A 23,855-nucleotide genomic window follows, 5' to 3' on the forward strand; every position below is an offset into this window, starting at 1 on the left:
TTTATTTCATTTATCACGCTTGTGATCCTGAACTTTTGTTCAACCTCCTGGTATTCGTCCCGGAAGGTGCCTTGAAGAAAATGAGTCACGTACAGACTGTAATGTTACGGAAAATTGACTTTAAATAGATTTGTTTGTCTCTAGTCTTTAGTGCTTCTGACTGGAAATAATGCATTTTAAGAGTAAGGTGGAAACTCAACAAATTCAGTGCACCCGACAGCAATACACGTACACAAAACTCGCTTTTCCATTTCAGATGACCAACAGTGAATGAAGACTCCTGGTGCAAGAAATAATTCAGTTGAAATAAAACATATGTATTCTTTAGTCACATGTTGCAGGAAGCCATAAGGGTCCAGACTTTTTACCCAATGGGCCGCTGACAGATTTTACTAGATGTCAGTGTTTTGAGTAGTTTAAACTCAAACAAGTGCTACTAAGCACAAGGAACGAAAACTACAGACACTCAATGTGAGCAAACCGCACCAAATTTATTCTTATCTTGCCCCACCTTTCACAAGTTTTTTAGTTTTGGGGGGAAGCCTTCTCAGCAAGATGGCGGAAAAGCATTTTCGCTCCTTCTAGATGAGCGTCATGTAAAAAAAGAATTTAGGAAAAAGGTATTTAGGAAGAAAAGCACGTTTACTCAATATGTAGTTTATGTAATTTTGCTTATTAAGATCATTGTTTTTTTAATACAAGGGGGCGTTAAAAAGTAACGGTCAATGGTCTGCATTTATATAGCGCTTTTCAAGTCAATGAAGACCTCCTAAACCGCTTTACAATGTGCTTCACACTTACCTACCTACAAAAATAATCAATCAAATAATAGTATATTATGGGGTTTCTTTCGGTACGTGTCCCAAAGTAAATACAAGGAAAGCTGCTTTATATAGAGAAGGTTTATGCGGGTAATTGAAAAGACAGAAATTTGTGCTACTTAGATTTGCGATTATGGCAGAAGCGTAGTTGGTGTTACATTCAGAGTATAAAATGGCATGTAAATGAAAAGTCATCTTTAGACGTGGATGGTGTTAAACACACTTTTAAATCCTGTTAGAAAAAGAGTTTGGATCACTTTGCTCTTCAATTGATACCAAGCATATAAAAACCAAGTCAACTTGGTTAAGATAAATCATATTTTTGTTCCACATCAAAATTTAAAAGAAACCACAAATCTTTCTAAAAGACATAAAGTGACATTTTCATTTTGGTTTGCGACAATTAATCCAGTTGGAGTCGTTTCATCCTCAAAAACGGGCCCGGCTGACAATTTAGTTCATCTTTGGGTTCTATAAAAGAAGACAACAGAGTCAAACTCATTAATAATAGATTCGCAGAGCAACAGGCAGACATTTTAATAAGATGCGGGTAATGAGATGATGCCTTTTCCACACACAAAGAAAAGAAAAACAACAGCAGGATCCGTTATATGCTTTCTTTCCTCGTCGTCTTGATGAGTAATGGAGGGCGGGGAGCTCGGTGTTGCGCGAGTCTAATGCAGATTAACAACCGCTCACGGTTGCATTATGCTTGGCAGCCACCCAAAATCGAGAGCAAACGGGCTCATCAATCAAAAGACGCAATTGAGACTCCTAGAAACGAGGATGCCGGACTTGATGATTTCATTTTTTGGCAGCACTCATCAAAAGGGGACTTCTCGCATCGCCACGTGCCAATCCAATTCCGATTTGCTACCGACGGATTTGAGAAAAAGTATTCTCCGGGGGTTGATGAGGGAGGGGGGCGATATCGCATAAATTCTGCTGCATCAGAGCGTCAGCGGGGAGATTTTGGGAAATGCACTTTGCTTCCCGGCAGTGTGGCAGCGAGTGGGAAGCGGTGATAAAAGAGCCAAAGTCAGCCGATTTCGACGCGCTCAATGGCGTTTAAATGTGTTTAGCTTGACTTTAGAATGTCAATGGTCATTCGAGAAGATTTTGTGGGAATCAGGTGCTGACATTATAATTCATGTGTTTATTACTGTAACATATTGCTCTCTGGTTTTACTGATGTCTAACATCAAAAGTTTGCAGGTGGTTCCAAAACCTTTGACTAAGACAAAAGTCTGCAACCCATGGCTCTGGAGCCACATGCGGCTTTTTCATCCTTCTGTTGTGGCTCCTTGTGAATGTGGAAAATAATGAGTATTTTACAAAAATTTAATTGGTAACTTGTAACATTAAAACTTATCATTTTTAATATTTTTACTGCCCGAATACTTGGCGTCCCCTCACGTCTGGCAGCCAGCGTTTTTCCGGCACACTACCAGCATGATTTTTTGACCCCTGTCTGGAAGGTAAATGATGGATAAATCCAAAGAAAGGACAATTTCTGAAGGTAACATAACTTTTAATGACACGGGGGCAGATTATTTTGCTTTGAAAAATCGGGAAACAACAAAAATGTTGCGAGACATTTTGAAAACAAACATTCTTACTTTGTGAAGTAGTCCTTTTTTTTAAATTCAGGAGGACAACTGCTTAGCATTTATAAATAAATACAAAGTTAACTACACACACACACATAAAAAAAAAAAAAAAATGCCGAGCATGTTAACTACCAAAAAGTCTTATGTTAACCATAGCCAGACTGAATATTGTGTGCTGATGTGGTTATTATGTTAGCTTCCTATGTAATGTCTGAGCTTTCTGTACCCTCATAGAATGAATGCCAAGAATGGAAGGAGATAACGTATTTGACAAACCCACATTTGATTACCAGCATAAAAAGCTAGTGAGAGGCTAGAACCTGCTTTCACTGCCTGGAAAAACCCTCAAACAATTTAGAGAGATATATAAACTAAACATTGCCTGCACAGTTAATAATTAAACATAATGTTAGTAAGTGATTTTTTTTTTTTGGACCGCATTGTTTCCTACGGTATTACGATCAGTGTCCCAAAACCCATTGTGTTGAACTTTAGAGGGTTCACTTTCACTCCAAACAAACATGGAAAGAGATGGGCAATGGTGCACAACATCGGACGGGATTAATGGGATGAAAATAAATAAAGTGATCACAGAACCTTGGAGGAGAATTCTGGGAAAGCGGAAGAGCCATCTGCTGGCTTTTTTAAGACTCTGATGCCTTTCTGCAGCAGAAAATACAAAAGAAAACTACAGCTATAATACACAATATAATCAAATGTTCTCTTTTAACTGGAAATAAGCAGAGAAAGCTGTGGAAAAATAAGACGACTGTGCACAAAAAGACTTCTTGCTTCTGATGGAGAACCATGTGACAGTGAAGGCCCGTGCTAAAAGACCACATCATCTGACAAAGCAATCACACCTATCCATCTGCATTCATTTGTCTTCATTTTGACAAATGTTGTTACCAATTGAATAGGTCAAGTGAATAAATGCAAAATACTAAAGTAGACCTTTTCTCCGCAGTTGCGTTTTTGTGCTGAATAGTCACTTTTTAGATGGAATAAAATTGGCTATTCGAAAGTGCTAACGTATAGTTAGAGTGTGGCTCCATTTAAAGTGATTTAAGAAGCTGTGCTCAACCAGTCTGGATAAGTGTGTATAAATAACATTTTTTTTCATGACTTTTATATGTGGCCACGAGACACAGGACATACCTTGACAATATGCACAAATTCTTAAAAAGGCTCGCAAATTCAGCCCACTAACGGATAACTATGCAACTGTGACATAGCCTGTAAAAATATTTCTATTAATCTTTAGTGCTGTGCTTGGTGTACACTACATTAATGTCAAAATAACATTTGGCAATAAAAAAAAAGGTAGTAGTGTATTGGTGTTTTATAACCACACCAGACGCATAACGCTTCGAGGAAAATTTACAAGCAATGGCCAATGTGAACCCCATATGGGGGTGAAGATTTGTTTCCCTCTGAGCAAAAATAATTACCATATTTTCCGCACTATAAGGTGCACCCACAAAAACTAGTCTTTTGTGATATGTTTTCCATAAAGCCCACTGGAAGTAAAACTACAGTTGGAGCTACCATATATAGTGTATAAGTGCAATAATTAAGCAGTCCAAAAAAGGTGGCTGACCAAAAATGCAATAGATATAAATTACAGCAAAAAAAGCACGAATATTTGATGCATTTGATGATGATAAATCATACAACGCATTCTTTTATGACTACTTTCAGTTTCCTCCATTCCAACATTTGTTTCAGGCATCTTGAGTAAAACTAGTGTGCAAACGGGATAAAACCCCATGCCTTTTCTAATGTCATCTGTATCCCTAATGGCCAAGACCTGGGTTCGATTTCCGTTGCATACAGTGTTTTGCAATAATGGTAAATATTGGAGATTTTTGATTGATTAATCATTGCACAAATATTGTAGTAAAACCTCGAGTAGTAACATTTCTAATCATATTCACTGTGTTTGTGATATATTAAAGCACACTCTCAAATATCAGAAAACATTATTTTTCCAGATGCGCCGTATAGTCCAGAAATTACGGTAAAACTTGTGGGGCAAAAACCAAAGGGGTTCATCAGGCAGCTACTTGATATTCCCCTTTTTTTAAACTCACTTCAGCAAAAGCAGCAGCAAGCGCTTGATCCAGATCTCGGATGATGTCCTCCTCATTCTCCAGTCCCACAGACAGCCGGATTAGAGTGTCGCTAATGCCCAAGACAATCCTCTCCTTCTCGGGAACCGACGCATGAGTCATAATTGCCCTATGTTCAAATAAAACAGGGACATTTTGGTGCGAGTCACCAGCTTTAACACATGGTTTTTGTGTGTGGAGAGACACATTAAATGGAACGACATTTTGCCGTAAAAGACTATGAAATTACTTAATACTTCCTCAAATTGAAAAAGAAAACCCACAGGTATTGGAGGTTGAATAATTACAAAAAAAAAAAAAAATACCTCAGTGTTGTTTATGCAGTTTCTCAAAGACAATCCTATCGCTGTGAATTGGGCAATATTGATCGAAGTGCATTTACTGACGCGAGTCATTATTAGACCCCATGTTGTTACATTGGTTGATATCTGCCTCTCTCTGGTGGTGTTTCTCCTGCATTACAGTTCTCCTGTTTCAATTGTCATGATGCAAAATGACCAGGCCTAGAGTTTTCTAACCAGTGTTCCAGGACTGTTAAACCTTGTCTAGTGTGCCACAGAAAATTGCCTAACTTTATCTTGGAAAAAAACACGCCATAGTTGAGTATCTTTGCTTTTTCCCAGTGGTCAGATGAGTAACTAAGACTCATCTATAGCATGTGGCAGCAGACTAGTATTATTTTACACGCCAATTAACTGCTAATGTCAGGCAGCAAGTTAATATATTCAATATCTTATTTAGTTTAATGAAGCTTTTTAAGATTGGACAAGTAATGTGCATAAATTGCACATATATTTTAACCCCACCCAAAAAAACTGCAAGAAGCTAGAAGTAAATTAAAAAAAGTTCCACTGGCAGATACCTTTTGCCCAATTTGAGTTTATTTTTCAAGAAAAGCAACATAAAAATAAGTTAAAAATATAGTAAAAACACAAAATTATAGTAAAAACATTCATCAACTTTAGTAACTGAGTCATTGTGACCCAAAAAAATAATAACAAAAACATCAAACGTCAATTTAGGCAACAGGATAAAAAAAGCAATGATTTTCAAACATTTGACAGTTTGGATGTCAAAAGTGTAACTTAGCTAAGAAATGTTGAGAAACACAGACCTAGCCAACCATTCACACATCAAAGTCTATTAATGAACGTATGGAAATCAATTGTTGCGTAAATTATTTTTTTTTTCCCCCAGTATTAATTGTTAAATGTCACTGTATTGGGTAGTGTAACTGGAAAGGAGAAATAAAAAAAGAATACAAACTATGGATACTCAAGGTGACCAAGCTGCACCATTCTTCTTCTCATTTGTTTTCTAGCTTTGCACACTCATAGCAGCAAGATGGCGAAAAATTACGTCAGCTACAAATTTCTCAACAAACAAGTATTCAAATAAATGCATGTTTACTTGATAGTGCATACATTTTACACATTAAAATAAAATAAAATAAAATTAAATAAAGAAAAATCCATACGTATTTTCTAATTACGTTTTTACCACCAGAATGTGTTCAAAAGACACGAGCCTCTTTAACCAAATATTGTTTTCTAAAATATGTACTTGTGTCTTGATATTTTATTTTATTTAGTAGTTTACTAGTGATTCTACAAACTACTTGTTGTATTGTCATCTTAAATTATTTACTTGTGTGAGACTACAAATTATGCATATTGATTTATTTTACCATGAATACAAAAAAAAAAAAATTCAATTTGTGCACATTTTGGTAACGTTAGAACAATCCTGGGTATCCATAAAGAAAATCATGCAAGCGCATGCAAACACCACATGTTATAATATAATTATGTCACCCATACTTACGGATGTTCTGCTAAACTCTCATAACCGCCCAGACTCTCAGCTGTCGCAAACATCTGAATGAAAAAAAAAGGGGAAATGAGTCGTTGACTTTACACCAACACATTGCCATGGTGAAATGCATCAACACAGACTCAAACGTTAAAAGGTGGGGTGTGTCGTTTGAGGGGTACCCCCCAAAAAAATAATCCTCGGATTTTTACCCAAATGCCTAAAAAGATGCACCCAAAGTAAAACTGAAGCTGTACTTGAACCATTTGGAGTATGAGCATAGTTTTGGACTCTTTTTGAAGACAACAGTTTGATGTTTTCTTCTTCAGAGTCAAAATCAGTTGTAGTATTACTGGCACTAAATTATGGAAGTTTGAATACACGCACCAGAAAAAAGATTATGTCTGCCTAATCTTTTCTTTACATAAATTTGCCAGGAGATACGATGTAGCAGAGTGATGGGACTGAATGACACAACAGGATTACAGCCCAAAGACTCCCTGAACTCCACCTCAAGTTTGAAAGCAAAATTACAAAAAAAAAAAAAGAGGAAAAAGCATTTTGCATTAGGTTTTGCTAAAGAGAGGTCCAGGCAAACCAAAGGTATGCAAGTTGGGTGACCCTTTGGAAGAGGGCAGCTATTCTGGAAATGTTTCATCATAAAAGATGATCTTGGGCTCGAATTTAATATCTGTTATTAGCCATTGTTTGACTTAAATGCTCGCAGTACCGGCAAATATGATTTCATTTTATAATGGTTATTTTGTGCTGAAGAAATGGGAACAGTTTAAAAAGTTGAAGGTTTAATATTTTATTTTCTCAAAGAAAAACAAGTGTAAATGAAAAATATATACTATTGCGCCAAACTGTAAAGAATTAAATATATATTGCACAACTTATGGGTTATATAGGTCTTTTTAAATTGCTGTTGCTAAATGTTATCACACTTATCTTAATTTGCACTAATGTTACAATGTACTATTCTCAAATGCATCATTATTATTACAACATATGCCAGTTTTACTAAGCATGTTACAATTATCATTTTTTAGGGGGGGGCCTAATACATCATTATAGTCTTATCTTTTCATAGTCTCTATACTGTATGTTTTATCCTGCAGTGCTATGTCTAAACTCAATGTTTTACAACATTGATATCAATGACAATACAGTAAAGACAATTCTAAATCTATGTAGTATGTGTTAATGCCCAACTGTGATCAAAGATTTCCTATGCTCTATTTTCCATTGCCACCCCATTCTACTTTTATCAGAGCTGTTTGGGGAGGAACCCATTGTGTTTGAGTGAAGAGGGCTGGGGAGTGTTAGAGAGCTGTCATGCTGGTTGTCCCATCAGTTTTTTTTTTTAATTTCAATTCGTCAGTAGAGCATTAATCTTGTGAAAATAACCTGTGGATAAGGGGGCGGGAACATTTTTGAGGGCGTCTAAGAAATGCATGTACTTGCACGCACATCATGAACAGGCTACAATAACTACTTTAAGCCAAAAGATGGCATCAGAGAGTAACTATGTTTTCAAATCATGCACCCTACCTTTCAAGATTCTAAATGAAATACAAAACATCAGTGGTTTTAATCTATCATGACACTAAAATAATATTCATTAAAAAAATTAAAATAAAATAAAAAGAGCACATCTAACCAATCTACCTGTGTATCACAGTCTTGAAAAAACTTATAGAAAAAGTTACTTTAAGACTTTTGAGGAAGGTGCTGGCATGCTGGAGTTTGCCTTTAATGTAAAAGGTGATCATTCCAGGGCATCCTGTGCATTGTCTTTTCACGACTTCGTACTGAGGGTGAGAGGGTAGGCCTGTGATAGCAAATAGAAAACATTCAGGTAAGAAAGAGTGTCATTACCGCGTTTCAGAGTGCACTCTCATTTTCTTTGTAGGATAATAACCGTACATCTCTGCAACTCCTCAAGAACTTACTTGAAAATGTGCCAAAAGCACATTCATTCAATAACAACCACATCATTGTAAGATTAATTATGAGAAAAATGATAATTTTAATGTTAAAGAAAAATCTGACTGAATATGATAATTGCATAGCTGCCCTTGAATTAATGTTTCTCAACTGGTGGGTTGGGACCAGAAAGTGGACCCATTTTCAGTGGCTTGCGCGGCTTTGGGAAAATAATACTAACAGAAAAAAAGAGGGTAATTTAAACTCCTTAACAGTAGATGGCGATAAGAAGTGGGATGACATCAGTCAATTCACACCACACAAAAAAACTAGACCAATCAAGTTTTACACATTTTGAACATGGCCAAATGCAACTATAGAAGAGAATACATGAGATATAGATTTTATTATGTAAAAGAAAAAGCTACTGAAATAAAGGGTTTTGGATTTGATTAAATATGCAGCTTATTGAGCATGAAAGGGAATATCATTACATAAAGTTCTTTTGGTTCTGCTGGTCATATTATCTTTCATTTAAGCGGCACAATCCTTTCTCAGGTGGTGCTTCCAAAATGCACGTTTATATGATAAATTATATATGTTTGCTGTCTTGCCGTCTCTGTCTCTTAGGGAGTAGAGATAGAGAGGAAGGCTGCAGTTGACGTGGATGGATAGTGTTATGAGTGCACTGCAGGAAAGGGGGCTAAATATAGTGGAAGCTGGAGCTTTTGTTGGTGATAGGAATGAGTGGAGAGGTGTAAAAGGATAGTAGGATGTGTAGACGCGTTCTAACGGATGGGCAGGGGACCTGTATGATGTGGCACGGGTAAACCAGTGAAAGCTGTCGGGCCCTGCTGTTGAGCAGAAGAGTGTGTTGTGTCACCCTGACTTGAGTGACACGACCGCTTTCTTGTGTCCCTTTTCATCTGGAGGGACGAAAGCATGAACAACTTGGGTGCCGAGGTGCTTGTTTGGGCAATTGGGTTGGCCATGGTCCACAATACGTTGTGTGTGTTTTTGCTACCTTTTCCCTTTTTTGTATGTGTTTGTCTTGCTGTCGGTCACCTCTCTCGAGGGATATGACCAGGGTAGATAGGTATATGTTTGCTTATTATTCAAATAAATGTATTTTTGTAATAAATGGAGGGTTTTTTTTCTGCACCGCTTATTCCCTACTCATCCGCACTGAGAGGAGCCAGTTGAGGTGGCTCTGGCATATGAAAAGGAGGCCTCCTGGACACCTCCTCCAGGAGCCGTTGTGGGCATGTCTCACCGGCAGGAGGCCCCGGGGATGACCCAGGACACGCTGGAGAGACTGTCTCTAGGATGGCCTGGGAACGCCTCGGGATCCCGCCAGATGAAGTGGCTGGGGATAGGGAGGTCTAGGCTTCCCTGCTAAGGCTGCTGCTGCCCAGCAACCCGAACCCGAATAAGGGTATCCGTGTATTTATTACTGAAACATCCATTGCAGCCTGGTCATCCTGGAAGGGGGGGTTACCTCATGTGCGGTCCCTTCCAAGTTTCTTAATTTTCCTCATGTTTAGGTTTTTGAGTTTTTCCCTGCCCTAATGTAAGTTTTAGATCAGGGGATGGTGTAATAATTGTCTGTGGTTGGCAATAATCTGTGGTCTTTGCAGCCCTTTGTGATGAAGAGCTATACATATAAACATGACTTGACTATTGTGCAAAATACATGAAAATATAACAAATATATAATATTACATATTGTCGGCCGCACAGTTACTCGCCTGGGTAGATCACACGCTCCACTCTCGAATCAGCCTGGAGAAACTTCGCTGCAGCCATTGCATTCTTAAAGTGGCAATCCATGCGTAGGTGCAAAGTCTTCAACCCTCGGTTGACCAGGTAGCAGTCAAAAGGGGACGGCACGCCTCCAAGGGCTAAAACAAAAAGGCGCATGTGAGAAACACTTTTAGAATTCAGTCCACAAAAATAGCTCAACAATAAAACATTTTGGGGTTGTATTTCTCAATTTAGCTTGAGAAATTATGACAAAAAATGCTTTGAAATATAAGCATTTCTAGCACATAGTTTCAGAGTCAAAGTGCCCCAAAATGTACAGGTCGTATGCAAAAGATTTGGAATCCCTGATGATTTAAGATTTTCCTTTATAAATCATTGGTTGTTTGGATTAGCAATTTTAGTTAAATATATCATACAGCAATTGGACAAACACAGTGATATCTGAGAAGTGAAGAAAGTATACAGGATTTACAGAAAGTGTGCAATAATGGCTTAAACAAAAGTAGGCAGGTGCATACATTTGGGCACCCTTCTTGTTTAATGAATTGAATACCTTTAGCACTAATTATTGGAACACAAAATTTGTGTCTTTGAAACTTCTCTGAAGAGTGGCAACATGGGAGCCTCAGAACAACTGTCAAATGACCTGAAAATAATGATTGTTCAACATCCTGGTTTAGGGGAAGGATTAAAAAAAGCTAGCTCAGAGATTTCAGCTGTCAGTTTCCACTGTAAGGAACATAGTAGGGAAATGGAAGCTCACAGGCACAGTTCTAGTTCAGGCCCGGAATGGCAGGCCAAGAAAAATCTCAGATAAGCAGAGTCGGAGCATGGCGAGAACAGACAAACTCAACCTACAGACCAGCTCCAAACTATTCAGTGCAATTTGCACAAGGAGATGCTGTATGGAAGAGTAATTCGGCAGAAGCCTTTACTGCGCACAAGCCACAAACAGTCGCTTGCGGTATGCTAAAGCACATTTGGACAAGCCAGCTTCATTTTGAAATAAGGTGCTGTGGACTGATGAAACTAAAATTGAGTTATTTGGACATAACAAGGGGCTGTATGCATGGCGGAGGAAGAACACAGCATTCCAAGACCAATACTTGCTACCCACAGTGAAATTTGGTGGCAGTTCCATCATGCTGTGGGGCTGTGTGGCCAGTGCAGGTACTGGTAATCTTGTTAAAGTTGAAGGTTGCGTGGATTCCAGTCAGAATCAGCAGATTCTTGCCAACGGTGATTTAGAATCAGTGACAAAGCTGCAGTTGCGCCGAGGTTGGATACTTCAAGACAACAACCCCAAACACTGCTCAAATTCTACTAAGGCATTCATGCAGAGAAACAAGTACAATGTTCTGGAATGGCCATCTCAGTCCCCAGACTTGAACATTATTGAAAATCTGTGGTGTCCATGTTTGGAAACCATCAAACCTGACTGAAGTGGAGATGTTTTGTGAAGAAGAATGGTCAAAAATACCTTCAACCAGAATCCAGACCCTCATTGGAAGCTATAGGAAGAGTTTAGAGGCCATTATTTCTGCAAAAGGAGGATCTACTAAATATTTATGTAATTTTTCTGTTGGGGTGCCCAAATTTATGCACCAGACTACTGTTGTTTAAGCAATTATTGCATATTTTCTATAAATCCTATAAACTTAATTTCACTTCTCAGATATCATTGTGTTTGTCTGCTATATGTTATATTTAACTGAAATTGCGGATTCGAACAACCAATGATTTATAAAGGAAAATCTTGAAAATGATCATGGGTGCCCAAACATTTGCTAACGACTGTATATAATTACACATATGGACTTTAAATATCTCTCCCGTTTGAAGTGTCTTTATGAATTCCCGCCAGGTGCCATTTAGAAAGTTAATGTATTTTAAAAATCCAGGAAAAGCATAGCAGTTTGATGAATAGGATTTGTATGGAAGTCAATCAATGTCCCCAAAATTGAGACTTATTGGAAATGACTGGTCTGATACCATTTAAAACCTTAATATTGACAATTAGTTTGACATTTCAGCACCATGGCAGTTTGAGTGCTTTATATTTTAATGAACAAATAAAATACATTAAAAAAACTGTGATGTTACACTGTATTTTCAAAGTGGAAAACTTGTAAATGAAAACATACCCCACACGCATACAAAAATTATCGATCACTTATTAGAAAAAGAAAGCCCACAATAATAACATGGAGAGAAGGTTGACTAAGAAAGTCAGGTCAAGTCACATTAATTTGTATAGCCCCTAATCACAAAAGAAAACAACCAGTAAAAGTCTAGTCACTTGGTCTAAAGGACATTCTGTCATAAGCGGTTTGGCAAATTCTATTTTTGCTTTATATGATTTATATTCCAGATTTGCATTCTCCTTGGTCTTGTTTATTTGAACTCAGACAAACACAGTGCACTTTGAGGCACTGATATAGCTTGCCCTTGGCATTCACATTTCATTTGGAGGTTGTTCTGTCCGTGCAGTTTCGCTGCTATTTCTATTATGAATCTCCATTTGCTTTCAATTATCCTGATAGTTACCAAAAGAGGTTTGATGGATCTTCAGTATTTCACTGTGTTCAATTGAAATTACAATTACAACTTGGGGATACCCTTATGGTCATTGCTTTGAATGATTTTCTTCGCTTTATGAAAACTTCACTTCATTTAGTCTGTTTATCGTTTTTCACAACCACATTACTTGCATGTTTACAAACCTTGCTATCGAAACATTCCGTTATCGTTTTGCTTAATTCAATTCCATGGCTGTCAAGTTTGTCTGACTTTTAAGAAGTTGCCCCATTTTACAGCAATTTTCTTCTCACCATTCTGCAAAAACTTGAGTCGCTCATACAGATCTTCACGGATGACAGACATCAGTCCCATAACTACGTCACTGTGACCTGTAGGTCAGATAAAGAACAGAATGTGGATCAACCCTTGATAACAACCTGGGCTGTGCAAATATTTACCATGATGCAGATAGGGATAATGACATATATGACAGTGGTACTCAAATGAGGGTATAAAGAGGAGACTCGACGAGGCACATGTGATTTTAAATAAACTTTACAAGTACAATTACAAACAAAAAAAAAAAACAAAATTAAAAAAATTAATTAAAAAAAAAAAAAATTTCAAGAAGATACTGCTTAAATGAATTTATGTCATGTAGATATTTTTTTTAATGTATTTTGTTAATAATTTGGATTTTAGAACATATTCATTATAACCGCCAAGTAAGACTTCATATGGTGGAATAAATATTCTAATTATTATAATGTTGTATAATTGTCTATGTAATTATAAAATGTAATGTATGGAAAACATGTCCATTGTCAAGTAATTGTGTTTGTTTTCAGAATTATATTAATTCACCATATTTTTTATTGTAGAACTATATATATATATATATATATATATATATATATATATATATATATATATGTGTGTGTGTATGTATGTATGTATCGTTTTTGCTTATTCATCCACAAGGGTTTTATCTTAGTAAAACAAATAATATTAAATTTCAGCAAAAATAACTACCAGCAAAAAAAATTTTCGGAAAGGTGATCAAATCATATGTTACTGCTTTTTTCACTTTTTTTCATATAGTTTTATATTAATTGGGGTTAAAAAAAAGAAAAAAAAAGAAAATACAATGATTATCACTGATTTATTCTCTATTGATAAATGAGGATGGTATTTTGAAATGACATTCCCCAGCAACTAATACCGCAATCTAATAAACTAATTTTAAAAGTAAAATAAAACCTCAACCTCACCTACCATTCATATATTTGGTGGCCGAGTACATACAAATATCTGCGCCTAAAGCCAGAGGGCGCTGCAAAAACATATAGAATAAATGTAAACATCGATAGATTGTCTACAATTTCTCTTTTTTCAGCTTGATCATTAAAACTGCCCATCTTATTGACTTACCTGAAAGTAAGCAGACATGAAGGTGTTGTCTACAACGACCACAATGTCTTTGTTATGCTCGTGCACCAGGTTGGAACATGCCCTGATGTCGACAACTTTCATAGTTGGGTTTGTTGGAGTTTCGATCCAAACCATCTGCAAAACACGTGAGAAATAAAGTTGAGCCCAAAAATGTTGAATTAGACAACAGATATATAATGTGTCATTACTTACTTTAGTGTTGGGCTTAAGAGCCGCCTTGAGTAGCTCAGGTTTGGTACAATCCACTAAGCTGATCTGCAGTCCAAAATTGGCAGCCACTTTTTGGAAGTAGCGGTTTGTACCTTGTAATATGAAGAAAAAGAAAATATCACCACTGATGGAGAAAAATATTGCCTTGAGTGCCTGCTGAATGAGTGCTCACCTCCATAAACGTCATCCATACAAACGATTCCATCTCCTGCCTTCAGCAAGTGAGTGATGGTCACTGTGGCAGCAAGCCCGGAAGCTACAGCAAGGCCTGCAGCATAACAAACCGCAGAAGAATTGGAATAGTCTTAAATAACTATATAAATATAACAAAACTATCAAAAAAGGGAAGTCAACCAAAAAGGTTCCATTTCCAAGGACCCAGTCATTACATGAACAGCAAGTGTCAAAATGGCCACTCACTGAGATGGATAACAACAGGTGGATGTCATATCTCGATTCATATTTCACACTAGTAGTATTATATAGAATGCTTAGAGAAGTGGATGGGTATAGAGCAAGTTTGGGATTGCTTTTGCTTCAAATGAAAGGTCAGTGCCGTGCAAATGATCTGATATTTATACTTCTGAAAAGAAAAAATCCCAAAGTTTGAAAAAAAGAACTGAAAGAGCAGATATTGGGCCGGTCAAGAATAACTACCCTGTAGATCAGGAGGCGGGAAAACTTTTTTCAAATAGAAATTAATTTATAGAGCAATTTTCAGACAAGAACATTTAAAGTGCTGAAGAAAAACATTGAATGGAAAAAAATAAAAAAAACCCTTTCCCCATAACATCCCAGAATGTCAAACACAGACAGAATGATGCAAATTCACGTTGGCAAGGCACAGAATAACCGTGTGAGGAAAGTGATCTCAGGACCTGAGGGAGGTTCATCCACACTAACAGAAATGGCAGCATACAAAGTTTTAAGCTTTGCTCCCATCAGCCAGCAAACCACACCCTATTAGTGCCGAGACAAACCCACATAAATACAATATGAAATTTGAAGAATTAAAAGGAAAAGCTGCAGTGTATAAGGACTAGAGAATGTGTACATAAAATAATAAGATAAAAAGTAAAATAAAATACAGTGAACGAGAGAGAAGTAAAAATAATCTACCTAAGTAAAAACAGTCAATTGAAAGCCATACTAAAAAAGTGTCCCTTGAAACTAATTTTTGGGTTTACCCTGGGATCAGTTAACCTAAATGACTGCTAAAGTTGATATAATAAAAGCAGATCAGCCAAAGGCAGTCTGAACCTGTAACGAAATCTCAAAACCAGTAAAAATGCCCAAACAAGGAAGAAGTTTGAAAAACATCCAAGTTGCCGATTTTATAACTGGTATAATGGGAAACCCCCCTGCTGCTCAATTCTGCAACAGCTCCAGACTTGTGATATCTATTTGGGGAGTCTGGAGAGCAGGGAATTACAATAAACTAAATGGTGGGAGACAAAAGTATGTAGAAACTATTTTAGGTTTTTTTTTTTTTTTTTAAGTTCGGAATAAAACTAAGCGCAGAGTGAAAAACAAGAACCAAGTTTTAACAAATTATGAGGGTCTAAAATCTTGTAATTCTGGTAACATTTTCGTTTCATGACTCCCAAGGCCTATGAATACTTGAGTGTGCATTGTTTATTTTGTACATATTTTGTTTAATTAGGTTTTCCAAAAAAAAATGAATAAAATCAATGTGAAGAATTTTTTAAATTTATTTTTAATAATAAGAAACAAATTGTTATATTTATTGTTGTATAAAATAAAAACAAATTGGTAAACTATATCGTTAATAGTTCAGTTAAAACAGGATGAGTCATTATTTACTTCAAGTTGTGTTATGCATAAAATGTCAAGTTTAACATATGTACAAACAAAACCACCATAATGAAGGGGTTTTGGTTAATTTAGACACCAAATATTGCCCATGGGCACCAAAGAATTTGAGTCATGTGAGAAGTATGCGATAAAATTACATTAAAAGTATTCCAATATGAAGCAGAATAAGTGCCGAGAGATGGAATGACACAGACGTTAATTTCATAACGCAATTATTTTTTAAATAAACAGTTATTATATGCTGCTGTAGTGTAATAGAAAACGAGTGCTAAAAAGCACAAGAAAGAAAACCAGCTACGGGAACTCAAAGTGACCAAAATGCACCAAGGCTTTTTGCACGGTTTTGTGGAACCTTTAGCAGCAAGATGTCAGACATTTATGTCAGCTACTTTTAGGTGAGGCTCAGGTTATGAAAAATAAATGCAAATTTCACAACCTACGTCAAGGTTCGTAAACCTTTTTGACTCAAAGAGCAATAAAACCAAAATATTTTGATTTTTTTTTTTTTTTTATAGAGCCACACCATATATTCTAAGACAAAAATTCAACAAAACAGCTAAACCTGCTGTCCGGACAAAATCAGATTTTATTTTACTGAATGACGTTTGATGATTTGATAAAATGTATAGAATAATGATAATATCAGAGCCTGTGACCCGTATCAATATAAATATTCCACTTAAAATGTGTATCCCTCCTTCAGTTACTTAAGGGTGTTCAGGTTCATTTTGACCGTCATTTTTGTCATAAATAAATGGTTTCATGTTGAGAGCAAGTTATTTTGTAAAAATGTCACAAAATAATGCAAACAAGAAAACTAGCGTATTTACTTTCAGCGCAGACAGCAGAGTGTTTGTGCTGTGTGCATATCTCGGCCAATCCCTACCAGCACCTAAACAAATTTCTCTGGGTGCTTTGATCGCATTTTTGGGTGTTTATGGTTTGTTATGTGGGTTGTTATCAGTAATTGTCTCAGCAGTGAACATATGTTTAATGACCTTCCATATGAAGAATTCCTTAGCAGAGTACAGTTAAATAATGTTAATTTGAAAACTTGACAGTGGACTGAAGTTAATAAGGTGCCTAATATATACTAGACCGAAAAAAATGTTTTGATAGTGTTATTTCGACTTAGTGTGTATTGCAAATATCTTCCATCAAGCTTTAAATGAATCGACGCGGGGCAAATTTGTATGAACATAATTTTGTCTCTGAGCCAGATGTACTCATGGAGAGGCATAGGTCCCGACCCCTGACGCAGGCTATACAAAAAAAAACAGCACGATTACATGTTAGTTTATGTATTTTTACTTAATATAATTATGTTTTTTTTCAATGAAATCTGGTTTTTGTTACTACTAGGAGGCTCTAAATTACATACCGTCTCTTTAAATGTTTTTATGTTGACTTTCCATTGAGGTTTTTTTCTGCAAAGTGCAGGTTTTTGTGTTCAGCCCCAATCATGTTACGATATTAGCTAATAGAACTACTAAATTCAAATTTAGAGAAATAAATAAACATGTTTTACTTGGTGTAAACATACAAATGTGTCCATCACTGCAATAGGCTGCAATAAAATTATTAAAGCGGCGCTGCCACGAGCGGCTGCCTTTTCCAGCAGCTGCCCTGTTGTTTTATTGTCTGCTCCTATCTTCGGTGTTTTTTCTTCCCGTTTTGACAACTACACTATGGATTACTTCTATCCTATGGACATGGGTTTCAACGCACAAGAAATGCGTGTATTTCAACTCCTTGCCCTGAGGAATTCTCGTGCCGGCGTGATGAAGGGGCCCATGGTGGAAGAAAAGCCGAAGCTAGCGAAGCGGCTAGCGGCGTTATAAGTTTTCGGTACCATCCGTAATCATGGTAAATGCGAACTCACGACCAAATAGGATCATCGAGTGCTTTTTGAAAACATCGAAGCGCACAGGGAGCGCAGTTGCTGTGTTTTGCGGAAACGTGGCTAACGTTTAGCATTCCGGACGCTAACGTGTAGCCACCCGGAGCCACCTGGAGAAATCCGGCTTCAACGTCGCTAAACAGAGACATGAAAGCCAGGGGGAATCGGAGAGGAGGCGGACTTGCTAACACGAGGTGGTGTATCCCTGGATTCTCACAAAGAAAAGATTTCCATCTGTCGCAGGAATGTCGAACTTTTGGACTGGCGTGACGTCATCCACTCCGCTACAAGCACCCTCGGGCATCATGTTAATCTGTTAATAAACAACGGGGTAGACTGCTGGAAGTGTGAATTTCCCTACGGGGATGAATAAAGTATATATCTATCTATCTATCTATCTATCTAGGCGACTAAAAGAATGCCCATTTCACTTTTACGGTTGAAAATTCATAAGACACTACTGAAAAGGAGAAATGACAACACAGCTTAAATGAAGGAAAAATATGCAGTTATTACACATTGTTGCTCTTACAGTGCTTGGCCCCATCGAGTGCTGCCACGGCCTTTTCAAGACATTCTCTAGTCGGGTTTCCACTGCGGCTGTATTCATAACCCTGCACAAAACAAAACAAAACATGCTCTTGAAACTTTCACTTTGAGATCACACATTCCTTCGCTTTTACTTTGCAACCACTTTCTATGTTACTTTTTAGATTTGTTTTTTGATTGTATGAATGCATTGTTTCCTTTAGCGGCAGTTAAGTTGCTTCAAGAGAATCTAAAATGCAACATCAATAATAACAAGGCGCATTCTTTGTGGGGATAAAAACATCTAGTTTGCTAGTTGAAAGCAAAGCATTTCCCCTCCATTCTAGAATAACTGTTATGCAATCGGTTTCAAAGCCTCTACACAGATGTAATGATTACAAAGAGGGTGTCTTGTGACTATTAAAAATGGAAAACGTTTGACAAAGCATGCAGCTAAAACTTTTATTATACATTTACAACTTAAGTGTTTAACAAAGATCTCTTTGTTATAAATAAGTCTTTGTGCAAAGGAGCATGCAACAATTAAATGTTCTAAAGTACTATTCAGTCAGAGCATAAGGACCATGATGAGCTCTATTAAATATTTTAAATCGTTATCCAGGAGGGAACTTTAACAATATCATTTAAATGACCCTTCCTTCATGAAAATCCATTTTATCGCAAATTGTTAAGACCGAATTTAAAAACCACTAGGTTACAGTGCGTTCTCACGACATATAACCTTCGATATGTGAAGCGATGCTAGGGTCTAAAAATGAAGACCCTAGTGTTCATATCACCAATGTTCATATCACCAATGTAGGGTTGTCCAAACACTTGAGAAAGCGGGCCAGATTTGGTAAAATGAATATGTGTGAAGGCAGACTATTCAGCCTGGCTTTCTTTGATCAGTTTATAAGAAATGTACTCCCTGTGAAAGGTTTGCAGTGCTTGGTGATCAGCGGTGTGACACAGTAGCATTTTCATTTGACTCACAGGGTCTCGTAAAAACACGCTGCTGTGCCATTAAAACAATTTCTAGGCGCTTCACATTTTCACAGCATTCGTTTCCAGTTAGTCTTTTTTTTATTCAGAAAGTTTTGTCTGCCAATGCCACTTGATACAGTGTTCCAGCAGTCTTGAAAAGTCTTTAAAGGCATGGAAGTCATAATCTTGAAAATAAGACCTTATTTGCTGGTTATGCGTGCTAAGCTTGAAAACAGCAAATGTAAACACAAATAATATTTATATTAGTTTGAACTGAAAATATTCCGTAACATTTCTTAATTGTCTTTAATAATTCACCGATTTACTTTCGTAGCAACATCGCGTGACCACAATCAAAACGGCAATGTGGTTTCACTTGAGCCTTTCCGAACAGACGCATAACATAGATTTACCCACAATACACACAGCAACTTCGGACGAAAAGTTTACTTTGAACCATGGGGAAGTGTATATTTAATGAGAAGTGGCTGTCCGACCGACATTTTTTGCCATGGCTAAAAGTCAAGTCAAGTCATGTTTATTTGTATAGCCCTTAATCACAAAGAGTCTGAAAGGGCTGCACAGATCAAAGAATATTGCAAACCGCAGCAGACAATTATTACACCATCCCCTGATCTAAAAAGCTAAATGAGGGCAAGGAAAAACTCAAAAACCTAAACATGAGGAAAATGAAGAAACCTTGAGAAGGGACCGCACACGAGGTACCGGTACTCCCCCTTCCAGGATGACCAGGCTGCAACCGATGTTGCAATAACAAATAATACACAGATATTGTCAACATTAAATATAGGTTAATCATATGCTATAGAATAGAAGTGTGTCATTCATTCATTATCTGCAGCGCTTATCCGCAGTAGGGTCCCGGGGGTGCTGGAGCCCATCCCAGCCATCTTCGGGCAGTGGGCAGGGGACATCCTGAACTGGTTGCCAGCCAGTCGCAGATAGAATTGTGTTTTAAGCCTAAAAGCTGATCCAGGTTATGTGTACGAAACACGAGGTATTGTGTGCAGAAAAATGCGGTCTTTTTTTTTTTTTTTTTTAATAATTTTGTATTTCTTGGTCGGCTGTCTTAAATTTGATTTCAAAGGGCATTTAATAAGTCTTAAAAAATCCTGAATCATATTTGCATTACGCTGCAAGAACCCTGTGATGTTATATTCTTTACAAACAGCCACGGTCTTTTAGCAACTCAGGCAGACGCAGTTGTTTTTGAAAGAAATACTCAAGTTTACACTTGTCTTGGAGGTGGCGGCCCCCACAGTCAAGTCAAGTTAAGTCATGTTTATTTGTATGGCCATTAATCACAAAGAGTCTCAAAGGGCTGCACAGACCACAGATTATTGCAAACCACAGACAATTATGACACCATCCCCTGATGTAAAACCTACATGAGGGCAAATAATACAAAGATATTGTCAACATAAAATATAAGTTATTCATATGCTATGGAATAGAAGTGTGTTTTAAGCTTAGATTTAAACATTTCCACTGAGGTTGCAGATTGAATCTCAGGGGGAAGAGGGGCCCAAATGGAGAATGCTCTCGAACCTGCGGATCTCTTCTCACCAAGTCAAATTTTCTTTTAATATTTACAGTTGCCGTGTTGGAAATGGGGTTGGCTAAAATGGCCAAAGGTCAATGCCACCATCTGGTGGAATTTTGATTTTTTTTTGGTGGGGGTACAAATGTGTTTTATACTGCTGTCAACAATACTGGAGGGCCACATATTATCAATTTCATGAAAGAAGCCGAGGGCTAGTAAAAATTTGATCGTGGGCCATAACTAGCCCCAGGACTTTGGATAGGCCGGCACTAATGCACATCCACATCACATGTGTTAATCTTTGCTAAATAAAAAGGGACTTGGCCTGCCGGGAAACAAAAAGCAAACACCCCTGAGAAAAGTCCCACGTGTGCGAAGGCAAAGCAAAAGAACTTTTATGTAAAGTCAAATACACTCTACGGTTGGTCGGAAGACTTCAGCCTTCATCCCACAAGCTGTATAATAGGCATTCTGACTACGTCTATAGGACCAGTGCCCCACGCGTGTGGGGTCAAGCATACCAGAATGGGATAAACAATGTCAAAGGTCAGTAAGCCAGCAAATTGGATTTTAGAATTCAACATTTTTTTGTGTGTGTTCGTACCGCTCTCTTTTCATCTTCTCATAAAGCACAACTTCGCTCAAAGAGACATGAATGTAAGGATAACGAACAGTTATGTGTATTTGTGGTGTCAATCTCCACTTGGTTTACTGACATCCAAGACACATGGACACATGAGAACTTATTTTTAAAGTGACTATATCATAATAAAATGTGCCTTTGTCGACCTTTGATAATGGTAAATGGTCTACATTTATATAGTGCTTTTCAAGTCAATGAAGACCTCCCAAAGCGCTTTACAATGTGCTTCACACACACTCACACACCTTATCCCAGTGGTTCTCACCCTTTTCTTCAAGTGAGTTACTGTACCTCTTGCCAGATGATTTTCAAGCTTAGCACGCATAACCAGCAAAACCCTTTTGGGGAAAGTAATTTGGTGCTTTGGAATGCAATGTAATACAATAAAATGTTTCGCTTTCTTTAATAACCATTCAGATAGAAAATGATGGAACAAAATATTTTTAACTCAAAAAGTTTTCAATGAAAAGTCTAGATAGAAAATTCAAGGAGAGGGGGGGTAAAGTAACTAAACTAACCATATTTTTTAGATGTTCTTGTTCAGTTGGCAGATTATTTTATCACTAAAGTAAGGAAAATACTGTTGTACAAATAAGCAAAACATTTAGTTGCTTTTTTAAATTTTACTACAAAAACAATCTAATGAGATGAACATATAATTAGATCGCGCAAAATTATCGGAAGAATAACTCAAATGTTTTTTTTTTAATTGCTACAGAAAAAACAAACATGAAAGGTATAGCAAAATACTGAAAAATATAAAAACTAGCAAAATGATCCGAAAACAGATTAAGATTCGACTTTGTTGTGTTCAGTTGTCATCAGAGATCATAATTTTTCGTGTACGTTACAAAGCAGGCTAAATGATAAAGCATAGTACTGAAAAACAAAGCTACACATTAGGCGTTGACATTCTGTGGTGTGTGAAGCCCTTTGAGACTCCTTGAGATCAAGGGTGTCACAAATTAACATGATTTGACTATAACCAATAGTAGTGTTTTCAAACCATTGAGCGTTTCTCATATGCCGCAGAAAATCGCCCAAAGTAATTTTTTTTCCAGTGGTCTGCTAAGTCCTCATCCATTTCAGGAGGTGACACCATATTACTTTTTTAATTTGATGTACTAATTATCAGCTTATGAGGGAGTACATTTACTAACTTTTTTGTTTGATGAAACGGTTTAATGTTACACCTTTAGATTTACAGTTGGATGAATTTACTACAGGAAAAGCGGTTCTTTTTTTTTTTGTCATTGCCCTTAAATGATGTGGATAATCATCGCACTAATACACATTTCATAGTGCCCCGTTTAAGTGTCGCAGGCATCAACGCCATACAAACTAATGCGAGTTGCCGTTAATCAGGAAGGAGGAAGAAATGCAATGGCAAAGCGAAGCCACTACAGAGCTATGTCGTCGTTATTTTTTAAGTCCACTTGTTGAGAAACACAGCAACAATTTAAAGCACTTCAACCAAAACTCAAGCACTAGTTAATCCTTGAAAACACAATATTAAAATTCAAGCACTCCTACAAACCCTGTAAAAAAGGAAAATTAACTACAAGAATAGCCATTCAGAAAACCTGACAACTCAATATTTACTTGTGAATTATAAAAAAAAACTGAACGCTTCCCTTTAAGTTCTTTTTTAAGTTTATTGAAATGTCTGAAGGGGCTTTAGTGGGGTTTAGCATTGCCCCTATTTTAGAACCACTGCCTTACATTTCATTTAATTTACTTGCCACAACAAGATTTGGTGTTTTACAGATCGATAAATGGTTCTTCAGACCACTTGACACTATTTGACTAGGCAGTCGTACTCACAGAATGCTTTCCGGGTTCGCTTTGTTTGAACGTGGTTGACAGCGATATCGGCGGCACTACAGCCATGGAGTTCCACTGCTCCGGCTCTTGGCCGACGTGGATGGCATCGGTTGCGAAAGACTTGAAGGGCGGGCCGAAGCCGGAAAACAAATCGCCTCCGTCGCCCTGAATATGGTTCGCCATATTTACACCACCACGAAGCCTCTGAAGTGGAAATGACAGCGCAGATGCAGCGGAACACTAGAGGGAGAGCCCTTGTATGTACGCGGACTTGGAATCGTGTCTTTAAGCCAATTGGAATCCGGCATCATGGACTGCGTGGC

General features: G+C 37.3%; 1 protein-coding gene across 2 annotated transcripts; it reads right to left on the reverse strand.

Annotated features, from left to right (window-relative positions):
- Nucleotides 1-887: 887 nt before the first annotated feature.
- cth (cystathionase (cystathionine gamma-lyase)) lies at nt 888-23,793 on the reverse strand. 2 transcript variants are annotated; one of them, XM_088349874.1, is made up of 13 exons: nt 23,533-23,793; nt 18,519-18,600; nt 14,423-14,518; nt 14,233-14,342; nt 14,020-14,154; nt 13,864-13,921; nt 12,900-12,977; nt 10,053-10,205; nt 8,088-8,209; nt 6,388-6,440; nt 4,525-4,672; nt 3,029-3,094; nt 888-1,292 (listed from the first exon to the last, which is right to left on the reverse strand). In XM_088349874.1, the coding sequence occupies exons 1-13, from the start codon at nt 23,713-23,715 to the stop codon at nt 1,275-1,277; spliced, it is 1,302 nt and encodes a 433-aa protein (XP_088206000.1). In that variant the 5' UTR covers nt 23,716-23,793; the 3' UTR covers nt 888-1,274. The 2 variants fall into 2 exon arrangements, with proteins under 2 accessions (XP_088206000.1, XP_088206001.1); XM_088349875.1 differs by lacking the exon at nt 3,029-3,094.
- Between the last annotated feature and the right edge of the window lie 62 nt (nt 23,794-23,855).

Source organism: Urocampus carinirostris, chromosome 12, assembly GCF_059441175.1.
Source record: "Urocampus carinirostris isolate Australia breed hairy pipefish chromosome 12, RoL_Ucar_1.0, whole genome shotgun sequence".
NCBI classification, from domain to species: domain Eukaryota; kingdom Metazoa; phylum Chordata; class Actinopteri; order Syngnathiformes; family Syngnathidae; genus Urocampus; species Urocampus carinirostris.